Source organism: Labrus bergylta, chromosome 20, assembly GCF_963930695.1.
Source record: "Labrus bergylta chromosome 20, fLabBer1.1, whole genome shotgun sequence".
Classification (NCBI taxonomy): domain Eukaryota; kingdom Metazoa; phylum Chordata; class Actinopteri; order Labriformes; family Labridae; genus Labrus; species Labrus bergylta.
This window is the reverse complement of record NC_089214.1, coordinates 5,605,800-5,624,451: the sequence shown is the minus strand read 5'-3', so window position 1 is coordinate 5,624,451 and position 18,652 is coordinate 5,605,800. Positions and strand designations below refer to the sequence as shown.

Sequence of the window (18,652 nt, the reverse complement as noted above, 5' to 3'; positions counted from 1 at the left end):
ATTAAGTCCATCTATCTACATGCATTTCATTTGAGTCACGTATCATACAACACATTCATGAGTAAAAGAAACCTTTATTTCAGCTTCAAAGACCTTTGTCTGCCGAAACAAACAAAAGCACAATGTCAACCTTTAACACACTTAATATATATATACACATTTACCCTCATTGATCTGTTACAGATGAGCTTAGAATTCCACATGAAGGCCTATCACTAGCTTCAAAAAAAAGAAGAGAGAACACGTCTTTGGGCACTTAAATAAATAAGAAGAACACACAATAGAAAGCATAGGTAGATGTAACTGAGAGACACAATTTAGAGGACAAACTGTGCATGGACTGTTCGACACTGAACAGAGGTATGACCTGGACTTTTGCTACAGCGGAACGTTACATTCTGGATTGAGGTGCTTTAAGGTCCTACGGTGTATACGATGTCTGGACAAAGATCAGACACACAAATGTAGTAACATGGTGTAATCTCACCTTAATTAACCACAATCATTATTGAATTCATTACCTTTCTACCTTTGTAATCATACATGATTCTGACATATAAAACTATTGCAGGAGTCTTTTTCTTCTGTCTTTGAAAAGACCTCAATGAAACACCAGATATTTGCAACCCGTACACAAATCATCCACTTAAACCGTGAAGTGCTTTCAAACTGCTGTGAAAATAAAACTTCTCTACAGAAAATGGGACGAAAAGAAAATGAATAAAAACAAAATGTATAAGGGTTTAACTCAGTCATTTCAGCGCCCTCTTCACACTGATAAAAAGAATACAAAGAAATGAAATACAAGGCCTCCAAAAGGCCTGTGCACGATTGCACAGCTTCCTCTATATATATACACAAGAGTCTAAAATATCTACTGAGGTATCTTAGATGTCCAGCGATTTGCCCTCCAGCACCTTTTGGATCTCTTTGGCATCCAGAGTTTCGTATTGGAGCAAGGCGTCAGCTAGCGTCTTGTGCTCCTTGCTGTAGGTTTTGAGGAGGTTTTTAGCACGGTCATAGGAGTCCTGGCAGGAAGAGAAAGATTGTCGAATCAGAAACCAGTAAAGAGAGTTTATAAATTATCTCCAGACATGTAGCATACTTATAATCAATGAAAAAGTAAATATTTACCTTCAGTAAAGCCCTGACTTCCTGTTCGATAGCAGCTTGTGTCTCGGGGCTCTGCTTGGTCACATCACCGTAGGTCATGACACCGAGCTACGACAAAAAAACAGAAATGAAACCTTAGGTTGAATGACCAACAGACCTGCTCGTGCAACAGTCTCTGATAGTTACTGTTTGAGGTAGACAGAGATGTAATTTGTCTTAGGTGTAATAATATGGCACAGTGATGTTAGACATTCCTTCAAACTTAACAATAAATCAGTGAAGAATCTCTGTTTACACACGACCTGAAATAAACTACTGTAGTGTTTAGATTCAACGGAAATGTCCTTATATGGCAAGTCAATTATATGATAAGATATAAAGACAGAAAACACATCGATAATACAAATACTCTTAATCGTATCAAGTTTAAAAAAGGTCAACTCTACATGTGTACAGTTAAAGATAGTGTTGTAGTACTGGAGTACCTGGTGTAACGGTCTAAGTGGGGGACACGCCCCCTGCACACACGATTATGGTTTTTTATTGATATTTATGGTCTTGGTCTCGCACTGCCTTGGTCTCAGTCTTGACTCGTCTCGATCTCTAAATTTCTTGTTCTTGTCTCAGTCTCAGAGAACTCCAATCTCTGGTATGTCTTGGTCTCGGTTAGTGTGGTCTTGACTACAACCCTAGTTAAAGCTCCAGAAGCTCTGTATACTTAATAAAAACGTTCTTCTATTTCAATTTAGAGCATCGGAACAATTACTCATCAACCACAGAAACATATATTATACCTTGTCACTCATGCCGAACCTGGTCACCATCATTTTGGCTATTTTAGTTGCTCCATCAAAGTCACTGGATGCTCCTAAAACATAAAAAAACATGAGATTTAAGACAAAGTTGTTTTCACAATCACTAAAGCTTTCAGCTAATATAACATTTTAAGATAGTAGGAGTTCTGAGGTAATCAAAATTGTAGGATTAGACTTCACTGGATAAACTATGATAAATTTGCAATCGTCGTCAAGTTATCAACCTTTAAGGGTTTTTAAAGAACAAAAATGTTCTTATTTTCAGTACAAACACATTAATGAGAAGCGTCTTGATTGTTGTGAGTGTATAATACCGGAGAAATAAGTTGATCCCTAACAGCACATCAGGTTTTAAATGGACTGTGGTAACATTTTGTTTTCATATTCACCAGTGGTGATGTAGTCGTCTCCAAAGATGAGCTCCTCTGCTACTCGGCCGCCCATACTGACGTCCATCTGAGCCAGCAGCTGGGCTCTCGTCTCGCTCCAGCGGTCATTTTCAGGGAGCATGGACACCTGGGGAAAGAGACGACAGCATTATGAAATGCTTTAAATTTCAATAAAAGGGAACACAAAAAGAACTGGTATGAAGTCCTGAGATAAAAAGAGAAGCTCACATGGCCGAGTGTTGGTCCCCTGGGCATGATAGTGGCCTTATTGATGGGCATCGCATCTTTGGTGAAATAGGCAACAATAGCATGGCCGGACTCGTGGTATGCTGTGATGGTTTTATTCTTCTTGTCGATGTCCACACTCTTCCTCTCGGGGCCTGGTGTGAAAAGGACAAAATCAAAAAGGATTTGAAGGGATTAACACAAAAAAAATGTAACCCTCATTCCTTCCTTCCTTGCTGACTGGAGCGTGTATCCAGGTAATCGTTCTCATGTGATGCAGAGTGGATTCAAACATTGTGTGTACTCACCCATGAGGATCTTGTCCTTGGCGAACTCCAGGTCTTTCAATGTGACCATTTCTTTCTCGTCCACGGCCGCCTTCAGGGCTGCCTGGTTGACCAGGTTCTCGAGCTCTGCCCCCGAGAAACCCACTGTGCCCCGGGCAATGATCTCTGCTTCAACAGCTATGAAAGAACAAACACAAAAAGGACAAAGGCTTCCTTATAAAGTTGACCAGTCGTAAAGGGACAATGCAGACGTTTTTCTTGGATATTAAACAAAGGTATTCTCTGAAACAGTAGAAGCAGTAAATCCATCAATGGTTTCGAATCAACAAGGATGGCTAATGTTTCTGGCAAATGTGCAGCTTTTTCCTAAAAGTATCGCCTAATGCTCAGATTAAACTGAAAAATAAAGATTAAAAATTACAGAAAACTCTTCAGCAAGAGAAGTATTTTGAAAGAGTTGCTCTACGGGGTGCTTATTTGGCTAGTGGTTAGGTCGTGCAGCTTGTATGGACTCTGACCTGTTGCTCCTTTCCTGCGTGTTATTCCCCACATGCTTCCCTATAACCTTCTCTATCCACTGTCCTCTCTCAGTAAAGGCAAAAGCCCAATAATAATACCTTTTTTTAAAGAGAAATATTTGCTTTATGAACATTTTTAAATATCTTTGATATTTTTCACTGAGACCTACCCGGGTCCACTTTGATCTTGGAAAGGTACCAGTTGAGAATTTCTGTGCGTCCTTTTACGTCTGGCCGAGGGACCGTCACCTGCATGTCGAACCTTCCTGGCCTTACCAAAGCGCTGAAAGTAGAAGCAAAGTAGCAATGAGGACCATGGCTTTAACACATGCAGAAAACTCCTGAAACACTCCTGATATTTGTCAGAGCAGCTGTATGAGTGAACACAATTTGCTCCGATTTCACCAGGAGTTTCTCCTGCCAGACCCCTGGTGTTTTTTTTCCTGCAGCAAGTCCGAGTGAGCTGATGTGAGGACACAGCAGGATCCGGAGAATTCAACTTCAGCGAATAGGAGGGGGAGTGATGTTTATATCCTGTGACTGCTGCGTGGTGCATAGAGTGTATGCATGCAACCGCTTCGATCTCCATGCACGTAATTAAACGTCCACATTATGTTTTCTGTTGGTCAGTATGTTGTCCTCCGCTCTTTTGTTGATCATGTGGTGTCGTTGAACTATATTCTCATTATAGCATCGTATAGCGGACTGTTTTGCTTCGTCCGCTACTTCTGCATTGTTTTTTGACACGTCTTACCTCAGGGCAAATAAAACTAAAGGTTTGTTTTTCTCACTGCACAGCACATTTTAATTAACTTCTCGTTAAACTATGCAAACAAAAAAACTCTGTTCCCCTGAAAGCTGTTGTCTTACTTTGGCTGATCTAAAAACAAGTCAGTATTTCATTTATATTCAGAGTGTTTGTTTTGTCTGTGTAACACAGAAACTAGGACGCGGCCAAAGGTTCAAACAGCCTGAGGCATCAGACAGACAGAAGACAACGTTCACAGAGCAGGAAATAAACACTGAAACATGAACTAAATCTACACTGTACAGGTTGACCTGAACTCTCAGTACTGTAGGTACACTTTAAAATAGCTTATACTTCTAAAATAAGCCTTTTAAAGCTTTGGTAATAAGGAAAAGATAAACATACTTATCCAAAGCCTCAGCAAAGTTTGTAGCACCGACGACAATGACGCCTTCGTTTGGTTTAAACCTGTAAAAGACCAAAACATTGAGTCAATCAATCTTTCTTTATGTAGCACCAATTCATAACAAATGTTATCTCAAGACACTTTACAAAAAGAGCAGGTAAAAGACCGTACTCTTTGTTATCTTATCTACAAAGACCCAAACATTAATCCATCATGAGCACTATGCAATATTCAGCAAACATACAGGAAAGGAAAAACTCATAAGGGGCAGAAACCTCGAGCAGAACATATTCACATCCTGCAGAGTGAAAAATAAATCAAAGCTGGGAAACTGACCCATCCATTTCAGCCAGCAGCTGGTTGATGGTTTGTCTGGAATAAGGATGCATAGGAGACTCAATCCTCTTTCCACCAACACTGTCCAACTCATCAATGAAGATCACAGCGGGTGCATTGGCTTTGGCCTCTTCTGCAAAACGCAACAAAGAAGAAATTGTAGTTTTTTTGCCAACATTTTCAACTGCTTCGTTTTTTTTTTGTTTTTTTTTTTTTACATCAAGCACACTCACTGAAAAGGTTCCTGATTCTGCTCGCGCCAACACCCACAAACATCTCATCAAACTCTGATCCGGAGGCGTAGTAGAACGGTACATCAGCCTCCCCGGCTATAGCGCGTGCTAACAGAGTCTTTCCTGTGCCCGGAGGACCGACAAGGAGGATCCCTGAGAGGGTCGCACGGGAGACAAGATTAGTTTTAATTATTTAGATTAACAGCCACATTTTTCCAGGACAATAAACAAAAGGAAATGGGCAAAGCATAGAAAATAATAACATACCTTTGGGCAGCTTTCCCCCCAGTACGGTAAACTTCTGGGGGTTCCTGAGAAACTCGACAACCTCTTGCAATTCATTCTTGGCCTCCTCCACTCCTTTGACGTGATCAAATGTCACATTCTTCATCTGGATGGGGTCGACTGCTGAGTCAAGACCAGACGTGGTGCGGAATCTCACTGTGGAAACGCAAAACAACGGCCTCAGTACAAAAATCTCAGGATACGTTTTCTAATATTTCCAAATGTCTCCAAGTGACGGACAATATAACTGCTGGTTAGGGCATGCACAGATGTAAATATGAATGTGTTCTACCTTCCTATATTACCTGTAACTGGCATACATAAGTGATACATTGTTATGCAGCAGAACAATCAATCAAACTCTACATGCACAGCCCAGGAGATGTCATGTCATCAGCTGTACTCTCTATCGTCAATGCTTCTTTAACTGAAATTTTTTGTCAATTCTTGCTACATGGCCCATGCAAAACTTTGTATTTATTCAAATGGGTGTATCTTTTAATCTAACTTGCAAACCAGTGCTGTAAGGTTTGAACCCAGAGGTAGCACACTTTCCTCTTTATCAACAATAACCAGCTCTGTTATATTGTTAGGGTGCATGTAGAGTTGCGAGATGATTTGCAAGCATAGGAGAGAATAAAAACGGAAACAAACCAGCATCAGAAAAGGAGCCTTTACCGGAGAAAAATGGGGTTCTTGACAAGCCGTAAATACCCAGAAGTAGGAGGACCAGCAGGATCAACCTGGTTCTCCTCAGCGAGTCTGTCGAAACAGAGAAGAAATAAACTCCTTTACATTGATCGCAGGACCTCCATGTGTTTTCAACTCAGCACTACCATCTAAAAAAAAAAACACTGCAACGTTTACACTAATAAGGATTCCACATGCCTTGTGTTCTCTGAGTGAAAGCCTGAGACCTCATGAAGCCCTCAGTGAAACCAGTCTTGAAAGCCTCCTGCTGGTTCTCTGGAAGGTTCCTTTGTTTTATCACTTGGTCCAGTGATTGTGCCTCTGGTCCCTTTTCCCTCTGAAGCAATCCCTGCAAGAAAAACAAAGTAGGACTAAGTGGGTGAGATTCAAAATGATGACTTTTCTCTTCTTAATCCACCTGTACATCGTATGTTTACTGTATAATCAGAAATAGGTGCAGGAAATGTTTCCAATAGACTGTTTCTTGTAAACTGACCTTCATGAAGGCTGGTGTGTATGGCTCAGACTCCACAGGACCGTCATAACCAGTCTCCGCTCGTCTGGCCTTTGTTCTAAAAGTCTTAAAACCTCGACTCTGGACTAAAACTGAACAGAGAAACATGGAAAAGACAAAAACATTACCCTCAGAGTAGCTCATTTATACAGTCAGGTTACGTTAAAAACAGCAGATTTGGTATTCTGAGTCAGATTCCTACCAGGCAAAAATTGTAGCTCTGAGCAGATGTCTTTTAGAGGACTGTGGTGTTGTCTGTGGAATAACTGAGAGCCAAAAACTCCTGACCTTCTGTGTGAAAACCCTGTCCAAAAAAAAAAAAAAAAGCACCAAAAGGTCAGTTTTGCTTACATTGAATTGCAAATGCGAAAAATTTATTTACTTCAACAACAAAACTGAACCAGATAGCTTTTAATACAGCATGCTGAAGGCCACTTTCTTAAGATGGTGATAAAGATGGGTCTCATTCGGGCTTTCCAGCAGCTCACCATGCTTGTTGTGAAAGAAGCTGTTTGCAGAAACATGACTTGTCCTCCACGCAGAGGGGACAGTAGGAGGCTCTTCTGTTCCCAATGTAGGGAGCAACCTACTGATCAGCTCATCTAGCTGACTGGCTCTGACCTCTGACAGACTGAGATCCCTCAGACTCACGCTGGGCTGGAGGGAAGGGATAGAAAAAGATCATCAACTCTCAATGAAGACCATTTTTAAATAACCTTGAGATTCTTATAGCTTTTGAAAAAAAATGTGCTTTATATTTCACAACAAACACATGTAAGTCAAAAATGTTGACAGCTGTATAGGATGGATATTCTTCAGAGCTCTGAAATAGACAGTTGGAACCAAAGTCGTTAATTCTACAATTCACTTAGCAGACGCTTTTATCCAAAGCGACGTACATCAGAGAGTAAGAACAACACAAGCAAGGATCTAGAAAAAAAAGGGAACAATGTCAGTAAGAGCAAACGATCAGCTTTGAGTCTGATTGGACACACAGGTGCTGACAGGAAGTGACCAGAGGCAAAGCACAACATTGAGGGCAGTTCTTGAGAGCTCTAATCAGTATAGAAACCATCTTATAAGTCGTCGTTATCAAACAAAAACCATCGTCACAACCATCATCATCATCATCAATAATATGGAGCCCATCATCATTAAGTTAGTAGGTATTCATGAAAGAGCTGGGTCTTTAGCTTTATCTTAAAGGTGCAGAGGGACTCTGCAGATTGTTTTCATGATTATGTATTGTGTGTGTACCCTCTGTATCTGGTGTCCATCTCACCTCTTTTAGGAATGAACTGTGGTCCTGAGCAAGGTCTTTGTGCAGGGTCTGGACCGAAGCTGTGGCTGAGCTCTTCAGAGAGTGGAAGGCATTGATGAGCTGGCTGAGGGGCAGTATCATCTTACAAAAACACAAACAGAGGAGGTTGAATAATCATCGCTCACCACATGGTGACAAATACAACGTTACCCATACTGCCCTACAAAGGCAGTAACGTCAATTTTTTTCGAAAATGAGTTTTTGTCATTTTTGGAACATTACAGATGTGCTTTATTATGTCGACAGATATCTTGAGTCAATTGTGTTTTTTTTGGGTTTTTTTTGTGAAAATAGTAGATTGTATTTGCCTCAACTTCCAAAAGCCCTCGAGAAACCAAAGCAGAGTCCAGTAACTTCACTCATAACTTCACTCATCAGGGTCTTTGCCTTTGAACTGCAGCATTCAGGAACGCTCAAACTGAGTTAAGGTCTTCTGCCTTTGTTTTACTGCGGATCAAAGTGAAGTTACTGTTTCCCTGCAGTGGAGTTAAGGTGTTATGTCTTTGTTTTAATATCTGTCATCAAACACTTCTGACACACACGGTAGCTTGACTAAAGTGTGTTATTTTAACAATGCAACCAAGTGAAATACAGTATCAAAGGGAAGTTACTGCCTTTTGCCTTGGCATGACGCCTTATTATTGCACAGGAAATGCAACGGCAGAGTACATTAACTTCCAAATAAGGAAGGTCATCAAATCAAAAAGGTCATAACCTGATTAAAAAGACAAAGAATTACCACATTTCCAATATTCTGCAACTCATTTGGCTGGACAACAAAAAAGACTTTAAAGTCATTTTTCTCAGTTCTACACTCTGGAGAGTTAAGGTCTTTTTGCCTTTGTAGGGCAGTATAGTATATGTACCTAACACTTATAAAAAGGTGCACAGTGCTCTAGATTTAAAGTAAATCTCTAGTCTACAGTGCAGAAAGGGGGGCAGGGCTGTTATGTCAGAGCAGGTTGTCCCTCACACGTCAGCTGTGTGCAGAATAATGTAACCTGGACTCTTTAAAGATTAACTAAGCAACCAGTTAATGTACTTTCCTGCACATTCTCCCCACGTTTATCAGGCAGTGACGTCATGACAGAAGCAGCACGTACAGTTATTTTCATAACGAGACAACGTGACGTCGGCACGGCTTCATAATGGAGATACTTGTTAGCATGCTACCATTAGCCGAGCGTATGTGTCATTGAACCGTAAGACAAAGACACGACATCGACAGAAACAAACTCTCACCGCTGTAATCTACATAACAAACACTTCATAAAAATAACTACTTTGCAACTGAAGGGTCAGAGAGAGTGTCCGGAGATAACACGTTACTAGCTAAATAAAACAAAATGCTACCCGGTCGGCTTACCTGCTGAGGCTGAAACGTTGACAGTGAAAACATTTTTGCCGGATAAAACTTCAAAATGATTGGTATTTATAGTATGAGGAGAGGTACCCTCTGTGTTACTGCTCCCTAGACCTCCCTAGGGCGGTGTGCTCTTGTTTTCCCCGTTACACAACTTTCAGAGGCTTAGCTAACAACAGCAAATGGATTCTCCGGCTTCTTCTGAGGTCAAAGTGACTACAAAATGACGTCACGACAAATTACTACCGGGTTCAGCTTTACGTTGTTGCGTCACTTGCAAGATCACATAACTACCCTTTTGATGTTTGATGTCTTTATTGTCAATAAAGACGGTTAAAAAACAAAACAAAACATAGAACTGAGTAATAATGAAATAAAAAAAGTAGCTGTAAATTAAAAAATAATTTAAATTAAAAACAACTACCCGTTTGATGTTAAATTTGTCAATAAAGACGGTTAAAAAACAAAACAAAACATAGAACTGAGTAAAAAAAAAAATACCCGTTTGATGAAATCATTCTAATAGTGCTTCGATCATTTATATTTTTTAAATTAAACTTTATTTGAATTCTTCCAGTAGGTATCTTGAGAGAAAAATAGGCTTGGGTCAGCTAAAGATTTTTTTTTTAAGCGTCTTTATTGACAAATTTAACATATACATAAAATGTTTATACAAACTCTTAAAGAGGATGAACATACAACAGCAAAATACACAGGAGCAAGTTAATTCGGATAGGATAGGATCCCCAGAGGGGAAATTCGGACATTACAGCAGCACAGACAAGAAAGCTCAAAAATACACATTAAACAGAATAGGTAAGATAAATAAAAATAAAAATGAAAATAAAAACATGGGGTATATAATCATAATAATAATAATAATAATAATAATAATTCAAACATAAATCAAGACTAGGGGGGATTATATCTATAAATAAATAAATAAAAATCAAACTTTTCCAAAAGAAAACATCAGGCAAATGTAAGCAGACAACAAACTGGAGCAAGGGCAAAAAAAAATTCAACAAGGGCCAAAAATCAAAACAACAAGAATTTCGATAAGTCAGCACTAATCTTTCTAGCAATCCTGCTAGATTTCATTTTTTTTCAGAGATAAGAATAAATATTTGAAATCATTTAAAAACCAGTCAAAGGAGGTTTTGCTGTTTCTCCACTTACTACAGTGATATGATATTTACTCATGAGTAAAATAACATTTACCATGACAGTAATTGAAGGGTTTAAATTATCCATAAAATAGAGAATAAGTAAGTATCAAAAGATGGAATATCATTAATTTATAGCGACAACCAACTTCTAATGTTGACCCAAAATCTTTGAGACACAGGACAGAATACAAACAAGTGTTCTAAGGAAAATAACACATTTACTGTGTAATTTTACATTATTGTATTTTTTTATTTAACTGATGTAAATGTGTTTGATTTGATTTTAACTTCCATTTTTATTTTTAATAATTATATTCCCGTCCCCTGTTTTTCTGGAGCTGCTGTAATGCACAGATTTCCCCCACGGGGGATTAATAAAGTTTATCTTTACCCCACATAAAGACATTTTTATACTTACTCGTCATGATTTTCCTTACTGCCTGATCAAAACTAAAACTACAAAATTGCGAATACAGTTTATTTCGCGTTTTATTTTTGACAAACTGCAAATTAACGATACAGTTAAATGGATTACACAAGTAATTTACTCATAATTACAGCATACAACAAGAAACGTCAAAGCTTTTTTCCACACAGGCAATCGCTTGGGACACCTAAACGGCGCGTCACGAGGACCCCGCGAACAAGCAGTGGAATTCAAAATTTCAAAACAAACCCAGGATTGTTGTTCTGCGATGAAACTGCCAGTCGGCTGTTAAAAACTTAAACAAGTAACATGGACGCGGATGAAAAGCACGGCTGTAAATCAGTGGAGGTTCCCAAAGCGCCTTCCATCGAGGACTTTATCATTTTGAAGCCCATCAGTCGAGGAGCTTTTGGGAAGGTGTACCTGGCACGGAAGAAATGCAATGCGCGATTATATGCAATTAAGGTGAGCTGGGTTCTGCCTTTGACCGCTTCAAACCATTAAATGCGACATATATTACATGAAAAATGAAGTTAATGTTGTGTTTCTCTCTTTAGGTGATGAAAAAAGCCGACATGGTTGATAAAAACATGACGGGCCAAATGAAAGCAGAAAGAGATGCACTGGCTTTAAGCAAAAGTCCCTTCATTGTTCACCTCTTCTACTCCCTGCAGACATCCACCAAGATCTACCTGGTAACACACAAGACACAAAATAATGATGACCTGCACTAAAAACACTGTTAAAGTTGTTAAATCTATATATATATATACATTTATTTTCATATTTAATTTACAACCATTTACGACTCTGTTTTTGCACATTTACATTTAATCTTCCTATTTAAGACTATAATGCTAAGTTAAATCCTGGTTGTTTATATTCACATTCTTAGTTTTGATATTTTTAGTGCTTATTTACTTTGTATTTAATATTATATTATGTTTAGATTTGCTAACATTGTGTTTTTTACTCATATTGTGTGTTTGATAACCTGCTGCTGTAACGCCACAATTTCCCAGTTTGGGATCAATAAAGTAATTCTATTCTATTCTATTCTATTCTATTCTATTCTATTTCATGTTGCTAACAGGTTATGGAGTATCTCATCGGTGGGGACGTCAAATCTCTGCTTCACATTTATGGATATTTTGACCAGGATATGTCTGTGAAATACATTTCAGAGGTGGCTCTTGCTTTGGATTACCTTCATCGTCATGGTATAATTCACAGGTACGACTGTTTCTGTTTAAGTCCTGAAATGTATTTAACTCTGACTAATTTGAGTATTTGGTGGAAATTCTTTGTCAACCTTATATTAACTTGAAGTTTTTTTTTTTTTTAAGGGACTTGAAGCCAGACAACATGCTTTTATCCAACGAAGGACACATAAAGCTTACAGACTTTGGACTCTCTAAAGTCAAGCTTGACAGAGGTATGAACTTTATCAGGGTCAAACTTAAACCACTTCTATAAAGTTTATAATTTTTTTAAATATATTTTAATTTAGTACACAGATAAAACATACAACTTCAGGAGATGCTTTTCAGTTACACATGTCCATTTTCTCATGAAATCCATGTCATTTTACCAAACAACTACACATCCATATCCATGCATATATACACACACCCTTTCCTTCATACCTACATTAGATAGACATAAACTTACATGCATATAACCACACATATGGCAGCCTTCACATCCTTTTTCAATCCTTTTTCCTTGATTGACTAACAACTTCTGCAAACATATTGGTAATTTGCTATACAATAGACAAGTGCATTTAAAGTAAAATAAATAAATAAATTGAATTAAATTAAAAATATTAAGAGGTGACTAGAGCCCAGTTTTATTTTATAATATCTCTTTGCTCTCTATCAGAGCTGAGTCTTACAGATATCCTCACGACTCCATCCTTGGCTAAACCAAAAAAAGATTACTTCCGCACCCCGGGTCAAGTCCTCTCCTTGATCACCTCCCTTGGATTTGTAAGTGGCTGTATATCATTTTTGCATATAGAGAAATGTCTTCATAAATATTTACTCACAGTATTGTTCTTAAATAATAATGACTGTATTTTCAACACAGAATACGCCTGCAGGAGAAGGCAAGCGTCACTGCAGTGCATCTGCTGTGTCAAGTCCCATGTCTTGTGACAAAATCAAGCCGAAAAGCAACTCCTTTGGTTCTCCGTTAATGAGGACAAAAGATCAGCTGTCCTCTCCAACTCGCTACCCTTGGAAACGGGGTATGTGATTAACCTTGTGGAATCACTGCAACAGCGTTAAATCATTATTAAACTGCCAGTGCATGGAGTATTTTCCTGGTGATATTTTGCCGTGTGTCAAATATACTTACTGTTTTGTTTTCTCTGTCTTCCTAGCATGTAACAGCATTGTGTTTAATTCTCAAAACCTGACTAAAAACCTGACTCCTACTCTAATGAAGACAAGAAGGAGGTTTGAGACTATGAGTGCAGGAAGCACCACGGACACCGAGGGTGGAATCAGTCCACTGTGGGAGTGTGAAGAGGTAGGTCATTTTAAAGCCTCTTACTCAATGGAATCTGTCGTGTTCGGAGTTTATTTTGATTAGTTAGGTCTTTCCGAACAAAAGTGTTACCCCAAATGTCATTAAGAGTCAGATATTTGTGAATAATATGTGACATATATAAATAGCCTCTTCTGTATAAATGCCTCTGTGGTGAAATGTGGAAGCTGTATGATGTCATGATGATACTGCACAGACCCTTTTATAAAATTCACAATATGGCAGTGCTCATCTCTGGGATATTCTGGCTTCATCTGGTTCAACAGAAGGAGGCTGAGGCATGCTGTCCATTTGTATATACCGTCTATGATAATGACCTACAACAGATGAAGGCGTAAAGGGAAACTATTGACAAAGGATTGATTGGTTTACTTTCTATTCTAATAATGGAATATGCCTTCAACCACTTCTGATCTTATCCCCTAGTTGTTCTTTTCCTCATAATTTTCTTTATTTTTACATTTCAGAAGGAAAATGAAAAGAAGGCGAGGCATCATTCTGAGTCCAAAAGGGTGGAACAAACCTCTGCATCCACCAGACCAGCCATGTCTGTCACCGGCAATCCGTCCAATAAGACCAACACAGGCCATCTTGAAGAAAAGAAGCCCCACAACACCAACCAGGATCATTTATTCCCATCAGCACTTTCCGTAAAGAGAACATTTTCTGATGTTGAGAAAAGTCCTGAGCCGTTGGAGATCCAAGCTAAAAAGAGTAATTCAAATTATCAGAGATGCTTTGAGATTCCACAGGACGCTGCACGGCTGCACAGTGGCCTGACCGGAACATTTTCCACCATCCAAATCGATGAGTTCGTAGCTTCCACGGAGCGGGTCGAGCAAGCCGGAGACTGGGTTCCCAAACGCTCCAGTCCCATCAATGTGGCAAAAAGTCTCTTTTGTGACCTGGAGGAGCCGCCAGAGGACGTGTTTGAAGACGGAGCCAAAGACTTGTCCCACTCGAGTTTCACATCCCCGCTTACTGGGAACAGTGACGTCTGCAGGAGCCTGAGCCTCGACTCCGATAGCTCCATGCATGAAACGTCTCTTACCGTTGACAGCCACGCATCTCTAATGCCACACAAGGGTTCAGCCAACCAGACTTCAGCGTCATTTGAGGAGCGAGATGAAAACACGGACTCTTCCATCATTGATTCACTCTACCATGCTACATCTTCTGTTGCTCTTGGAACACCGAAACTGGTTAACCTGGGTCAGAGAGGTGAATCTCAGCGTGCCTTTCTTAACCGGCTCCCTCCTGATCTGTCCGGTGCGGCCCAGTGTCCCTCGTTTCTCAAACCACGAAATGTTGTGGCTTTCCGCAGCTACTGTAGCTCTATTAACCGCTCCAACATGTCCCGACTTAGCATGGGTTCTTTCGACGCTATGGATGTGTCCACCACGGCTTCTTATCACTCTGCATCTGGGAATGCAACGCCAGTGCAGAGGAGACCAAACTCCAGCAGCTCTCTATTTCAGGTGAGTTTACAGAAGGGGGGGGGGGGGGGGATGTGTCCTTAAAAAGCACAAATTCTCTGAAAAGTGGAGCAGGCAAAAGACAGAGAGGGTGGACTTTTCTCATAATTGAGGGGGGGGGGAGTTGTCGACAGGATAGTTTAATTATTGAAGGGGTGTTTTATTGGAGAATGTCTAAAGTAATCAAAACATTTTTTTATTTTTGTATTTCCCTTTTCTTTTCAGACTCCTCAGCCCATGTCGACCTCTCACACCCCGTTCAGGACCCCAAAGAGTGTGAGAAGGGGTGCACTGCCTGTTGAGGGCGCAACCATTCTGGGAACCCCTGACTATTTGGCCCCAGAGCTTCTTTTGAGGAAACCACACGGTAAGAAAAACAAATTCACAATCCAAAGCAACAACACAATGGCTGTCTCCCCCCCCCCCCTGTTCCCCCTGTATGACCTACAGTCATATGTTATTGCACTGGATTCCTGACACTGTAGTCCTTGTGACGGGTATCTTCTTTGGGTTTCAGAAAGTTATCAGTGTGGTAAGTTTATGTTGATATATATTACCATTTCTGCAAGTGCGCTTGCATGTTCACCCAGCCTGCTAATGTGCCAGAGGAAATGAGCTGATCCTTCTCCCATCCTTCCTTTCCCTGCTGGTTCTGGTTCTGCCCCTTGGATTGGTGGTGAATAAACTGTGGGCCTGATCAGAGGGAATGGGGAAGCCTATTTAAAATGTGTGATTCAGCAGCTGGAACAAATGGGATCATCTCTTAACATTTAACTAACACCATTGTTTAAGGTTTGGAAATCAGATTTGTGAAGGCTGATGTGCTTTTAACTGGACACATGTGTTTTTTCTGCTCTATACATCTGTACGTTTTGGGAAGCCATGGCTTTATTTCTGACATTTAGCAATCTGAATGCAAAGAGTCATCTGATAATATCTTATTGATTTGACATTATGAAATGGATTCAGATGTAAACAAGCTGATGGCAGTATTTCCTGTCTGCTGCACAATGCTAGCTATTAGCATGATCATTGCTGTTTGGGTTCATGAACACAGGGCTGGCTATAGACATGGGCAATACAGACAGTGGCCTAGGACGCCAGGCTTCAGGGGCGCCGGTGTGAGCCCTGAATATTTTGAATGTAAACCAACTACTGGATTGTCAACTTCCCTGCTCCTCTCCCTCAGCAACGCTGGATTCAGCCTCGCCCTGTCTCTCCTCTCTCTCTCTCTCTCTCTCTCTCTCTCTGGCTCACTTTACCACGCACTCACTGTTAGAGTATTCAGATCCTTAATCTCACCTATGGCGCCTAAATGGCTAGAGCCAGCCCTGCATGAACAGTCAGTGTGTGACATGAAAGATTCTGTGTTCATTTCCTGTCAAATCATTTTACTAGATGGTTTTGATCGTTGTAATTTCAACTCTGCATCTATTGAAAACCAAATTTCTTCTCAAAAACTACAGATCTAGACTCTGGATAATATTGAATTTTGAGTCATAACATGAAGCTATTTTTTTCTGATTAAAGCTTCTGTAGTGATTTAATCCCTTTAAAAAAATCTCTTCAGTTATTGGTTGTTTTTTGTGTGAATAAATTCCTCCCTCCTCAGTCTAACACAGCCCCTGCTTCTGCCACCACAGTACAAAAGAGCACTCTAACAGTAATCAAAGAGGGGGGAGGGGGGGGGGGGGGGCTGTGTTTGGACCCAGCAGCTGAATGAAATGTGACTTCTTTTCTTCCCTCCCATCCAGACTACATGGTGGATTGGTGGGCGCTGGGTGTGTGCCTTTTCGAGTTCCTCACCGGTGTGCCGCCTTTCAACGACGAGACGCCTCACCTGGTCTTCCAGAATATTCTCAACAGAGGTTGGTTTGTTTCCTTTAAGATGCTGAATTATGTTCATGTGAATGTCAAAGCTTCAATGGGTAACTTCAGAGCCGGGCTGATTTTGGCGCCCCTCTGTTTAACAACCTGCTAAAAAAAAACCTCAAAGTAGCTCTAGCTCTCATCTCCATCTTTCTGCATTTGAAGTTGAATAACAGATAATGCTCATGACATGCTGCTGTTCCGTTCAGATATCCCCTGGCCCGAGGAGGACGAGGAACTGTCTGCAAATGCAAGAAATGGCATTGAGATCCTCCTGACTATGGACATGACCAAACGAGCGGGACTTAAGGGTGAGGGTCACTTTTTAAATATGCTTTCTCTCTGATGGTTCTAAGAAATCTTTATCTTCTATCAAATGTTACCTTGATATTTCTGCAAACATTTCCTTTAATTTCCCCGGTCATTAATCAAAGATTTGGCCTTTTTCAAGGAGCTGTATTCAGTAGATCACCTAATGAAGTGCGTCTAACTGTAGGACACTTGTTGTGTGCATTTTAATCATTTTTGTCTGAACATCCCCCAGAGCTCAAGTGTCACCCGCTGTTCAAAGGCTTGGACTGGGACAACCTGCAGAACCTGCCGATGGCTTTCATACCTCAGCCAGAGGACGAAACCGACACCTCGTACTTTGATGCGAGAAACAACGCTCAGCACATCGCCGTGTCTGGCTTTAGTCTGTAGAGCTGCGAGCATCAGCAGTTTTATCGGAAAAGCACTTGTCAACAACACATTTTTGGTAAAAATTAGAATATCATACTTGTTGATAAATCTTCCAAATCAGATCTTTAACACAACTTAAAATGTGTGGAGTCTGTGGATTTGTATCGATTTTCTCTTCAGTGTTGTAACAGTTTTAAAAAAATGTTTTACCTGTTGTGCAATCACGTGTCATAAGAGCCAGAATGAAGCTGAATCTGTTGACCGATTTGTTACAGTAGTTAGGTTTGCAGTACATCTTTTAAATCGGACTACTACCGTATTATAAGTCTCTTACTCTACGTCCTTAGCCAGGTCGTTTCTACCACTGCTGCTTTAGCTCATAATAGGTTTGATTTCTGTGTTGTTATGGTGTTATACTGGTTAAAGACTAAATAAATATGTTCTATGTTCATGTACATGTGGCACTCTTAAGGACTACAATACTGCTGAACTAAAACATGCTAATATATTCATTCATGTATTTTATATGTAAGTCTTGTTCGTAATATTTTGTGTCATTGTTTTAAGACAACAGTAGGTACTTGGTATTGAAACTGGTCTGGGTTTGGATGCTTTTATGTCATTTCTATTTGTAACTTCGATGTCTATTTTCCACACTACTAGTTTTTTTTTTTTAAAGATAAGTGCTCCTCACTGCTTGTGTGATTTTTATCTTGTTTATTCTAAGAAAAAAGTGAAAAACAAATAAAAATCAGTTTGTAACCTGATGTATGTTGTGCCTTTTAATGGTATATAATCAAATCTCACAGTATTGGTGTTGTAGTGGGGAGGGAAGGGACTGGCTGCGCAGAGCCCCGATCAAGGGAGATGTCCTGGGTATTATTTTTTTAAGGCAGGACTTTAAAAACGTCAGGTGATTGAACTACTATGATATTCAGTGAGTAAAGAAGGAAAGTAAACTTAGAACTGCTGAGAATTTCCATGAAAATGTTCGGAAATTGTCACGGAATAGAAAAACTGAAGAAGTTACGTGGACATTTTCATGAAGTTATGGGATTTTTTATATTAAGGAACGTTTAACTTCTTAGAACTTACTGACCAGACTGTCATATGCTGCGGCACGAGTGGACCAGACCGACACGAGTGAACGAGAATAGCATATGCACGAGTGGACCAGACCGGCATATGCCACTCGTGTTGCGGCATATGCCACGGCATTGGCCACTCCTTTGTTT

At 40.0% G+C, this 18,652-nt stretch overlaps 2 protein-coding genes across 4 annotated transcripts; one reads left to right on the top strand and one right to left on the bottom strand.

Annotated features, from left to right (window-relative positions):
- Positions 1-54: 54 nt before the first annotated feature.
- LOC109983775 (ATP-dependent zinc metalloprotease YME1L1) lies at positions 55-9,465 on the bottom strand. 2 transcript variants are annotated; one of them, XM_020633655.3, is made up of 18 exons: positions 9,247-9,465; positions 7,842-7,961; positions 7,048-7,216; positions 6,762-6,863; positions 6,542-6,651; positions 6,244-6,394; positions 6,010-6,117; positions 5,338-5,511; positions 5,071-5,223; positions 4,838-4,970; positions 4,501-4,563; positions 3,518-3,630; positions 2,851-3,006; positions 2,546-2,697; positions 2,318-2,444; positions 1,908-1,981; positions 1,135-1,221; positions 55-1,028 (listed from the first exon to the last, which is right to left on the bottom strand). In XM_020633655.3, exons 1-18 carry the CDS (start codon positions 9,277-9,279, stop codon positions 888-890), a joined length of 2,166 nt encoding a protein of 721 aa, XP_020489311.2. In that variant the 5' UTR covers positions 9,280-9,465; the 3' UTR covers positions 55-887. The 2 variants fall into 2 exon arrangements, with proteins under 2 accessions (XP_020489311.2, XP_020489312.2); XM_020633656.3 differs by having other exon boundaries at positions 6,034-6,117.
- A 1,582-nt stretch (positions 9,466-11,047) lies between these two features.
- On the top strand, positions 11,048-18,184 carry mastl (microtubule associated serine/threonine kinase-like). 2 transcript variants are annotated; one of them, XM_020633659.3, is made up of 13 exons: positions 11,048-11,304; positions 11,397-11,534; positions 11,933-12,072; positions 12,186-12,274; positions 12,724-12,830; positions 12,931-13,090; positions 13,226-13,374; positions 13,860-14,870; positions 15,093-15,234; positions 15,385-15,399; positions 16,622-16,735; positions 16,946-17,047; positions 17,281-18,184. In XM_020633659.3, exons 1-13 carry the CDS (start codon positions 11,149-11,151, stop codon positions 17,436-17,438), a joined length of 2,481 nt encoding a protein of 826 aa, XP_020489315.3. In that variant the 5' UTR covers positions 11,048-11,148; the 3' UTR covers positions 17,439-18,184. The 2 variants fall into 2 exon arrangements, with proteins under 2 accessions (XP_020489315.3, XP_065805169.1); XM_065949097.1 differs by lacking the exon at positions 15,385-15,399.
- The last annotated feature ends 468 nt before the right edge of the window (positions 18,185-18,652 follow it).

Excerpts from the sequence above, each read along its gene's own strand:
- LOC109983775 (XM_020633655.3), bottom strand. The coding sequence starts at position 9,279 with ATGTTTTCACTGTCAACGTTTCAGCCTCAGCAG. Across the intron at positions 5,224-5,337 it reads GGGGGGAAAGCTGCCCAAAG|GGATCCTCCTTGTCGGTCCT; the intron begins GTATGTTATTAT and ends CGACCCTCTCAG. Across the intron at positions 1,222-1,907 it reads GGTTCGGCATGAGTGACAAG|CTCGGTGTCATGACCTACGG; the intron begins GTATAATATATG and ends TTTTTGTCGTAG.
- mastl (XM_020633659.3), top strand. The coding sequence starts at position 11,149 with ATGGACGCGGATGAAAAGCACGGCTGTAAATCAGTGGAGGTTCCCAAA. Across the intron at positions 12,275-12,723 it reads TAAAGTCAAGCTTGACAGAG|AGCTGAGTCTTACAGATATC; the intron begins GTATGAACTTTA and ends GCTCTCTATCAG. Across the intron at positions 12,831-12,930 it reads TGATCACCTCCCTTGGATTT|AATACGCCTGCAGGAGAAGG; the intron begins GTAAGTGGCTGT and ends TTTTCAACACAG.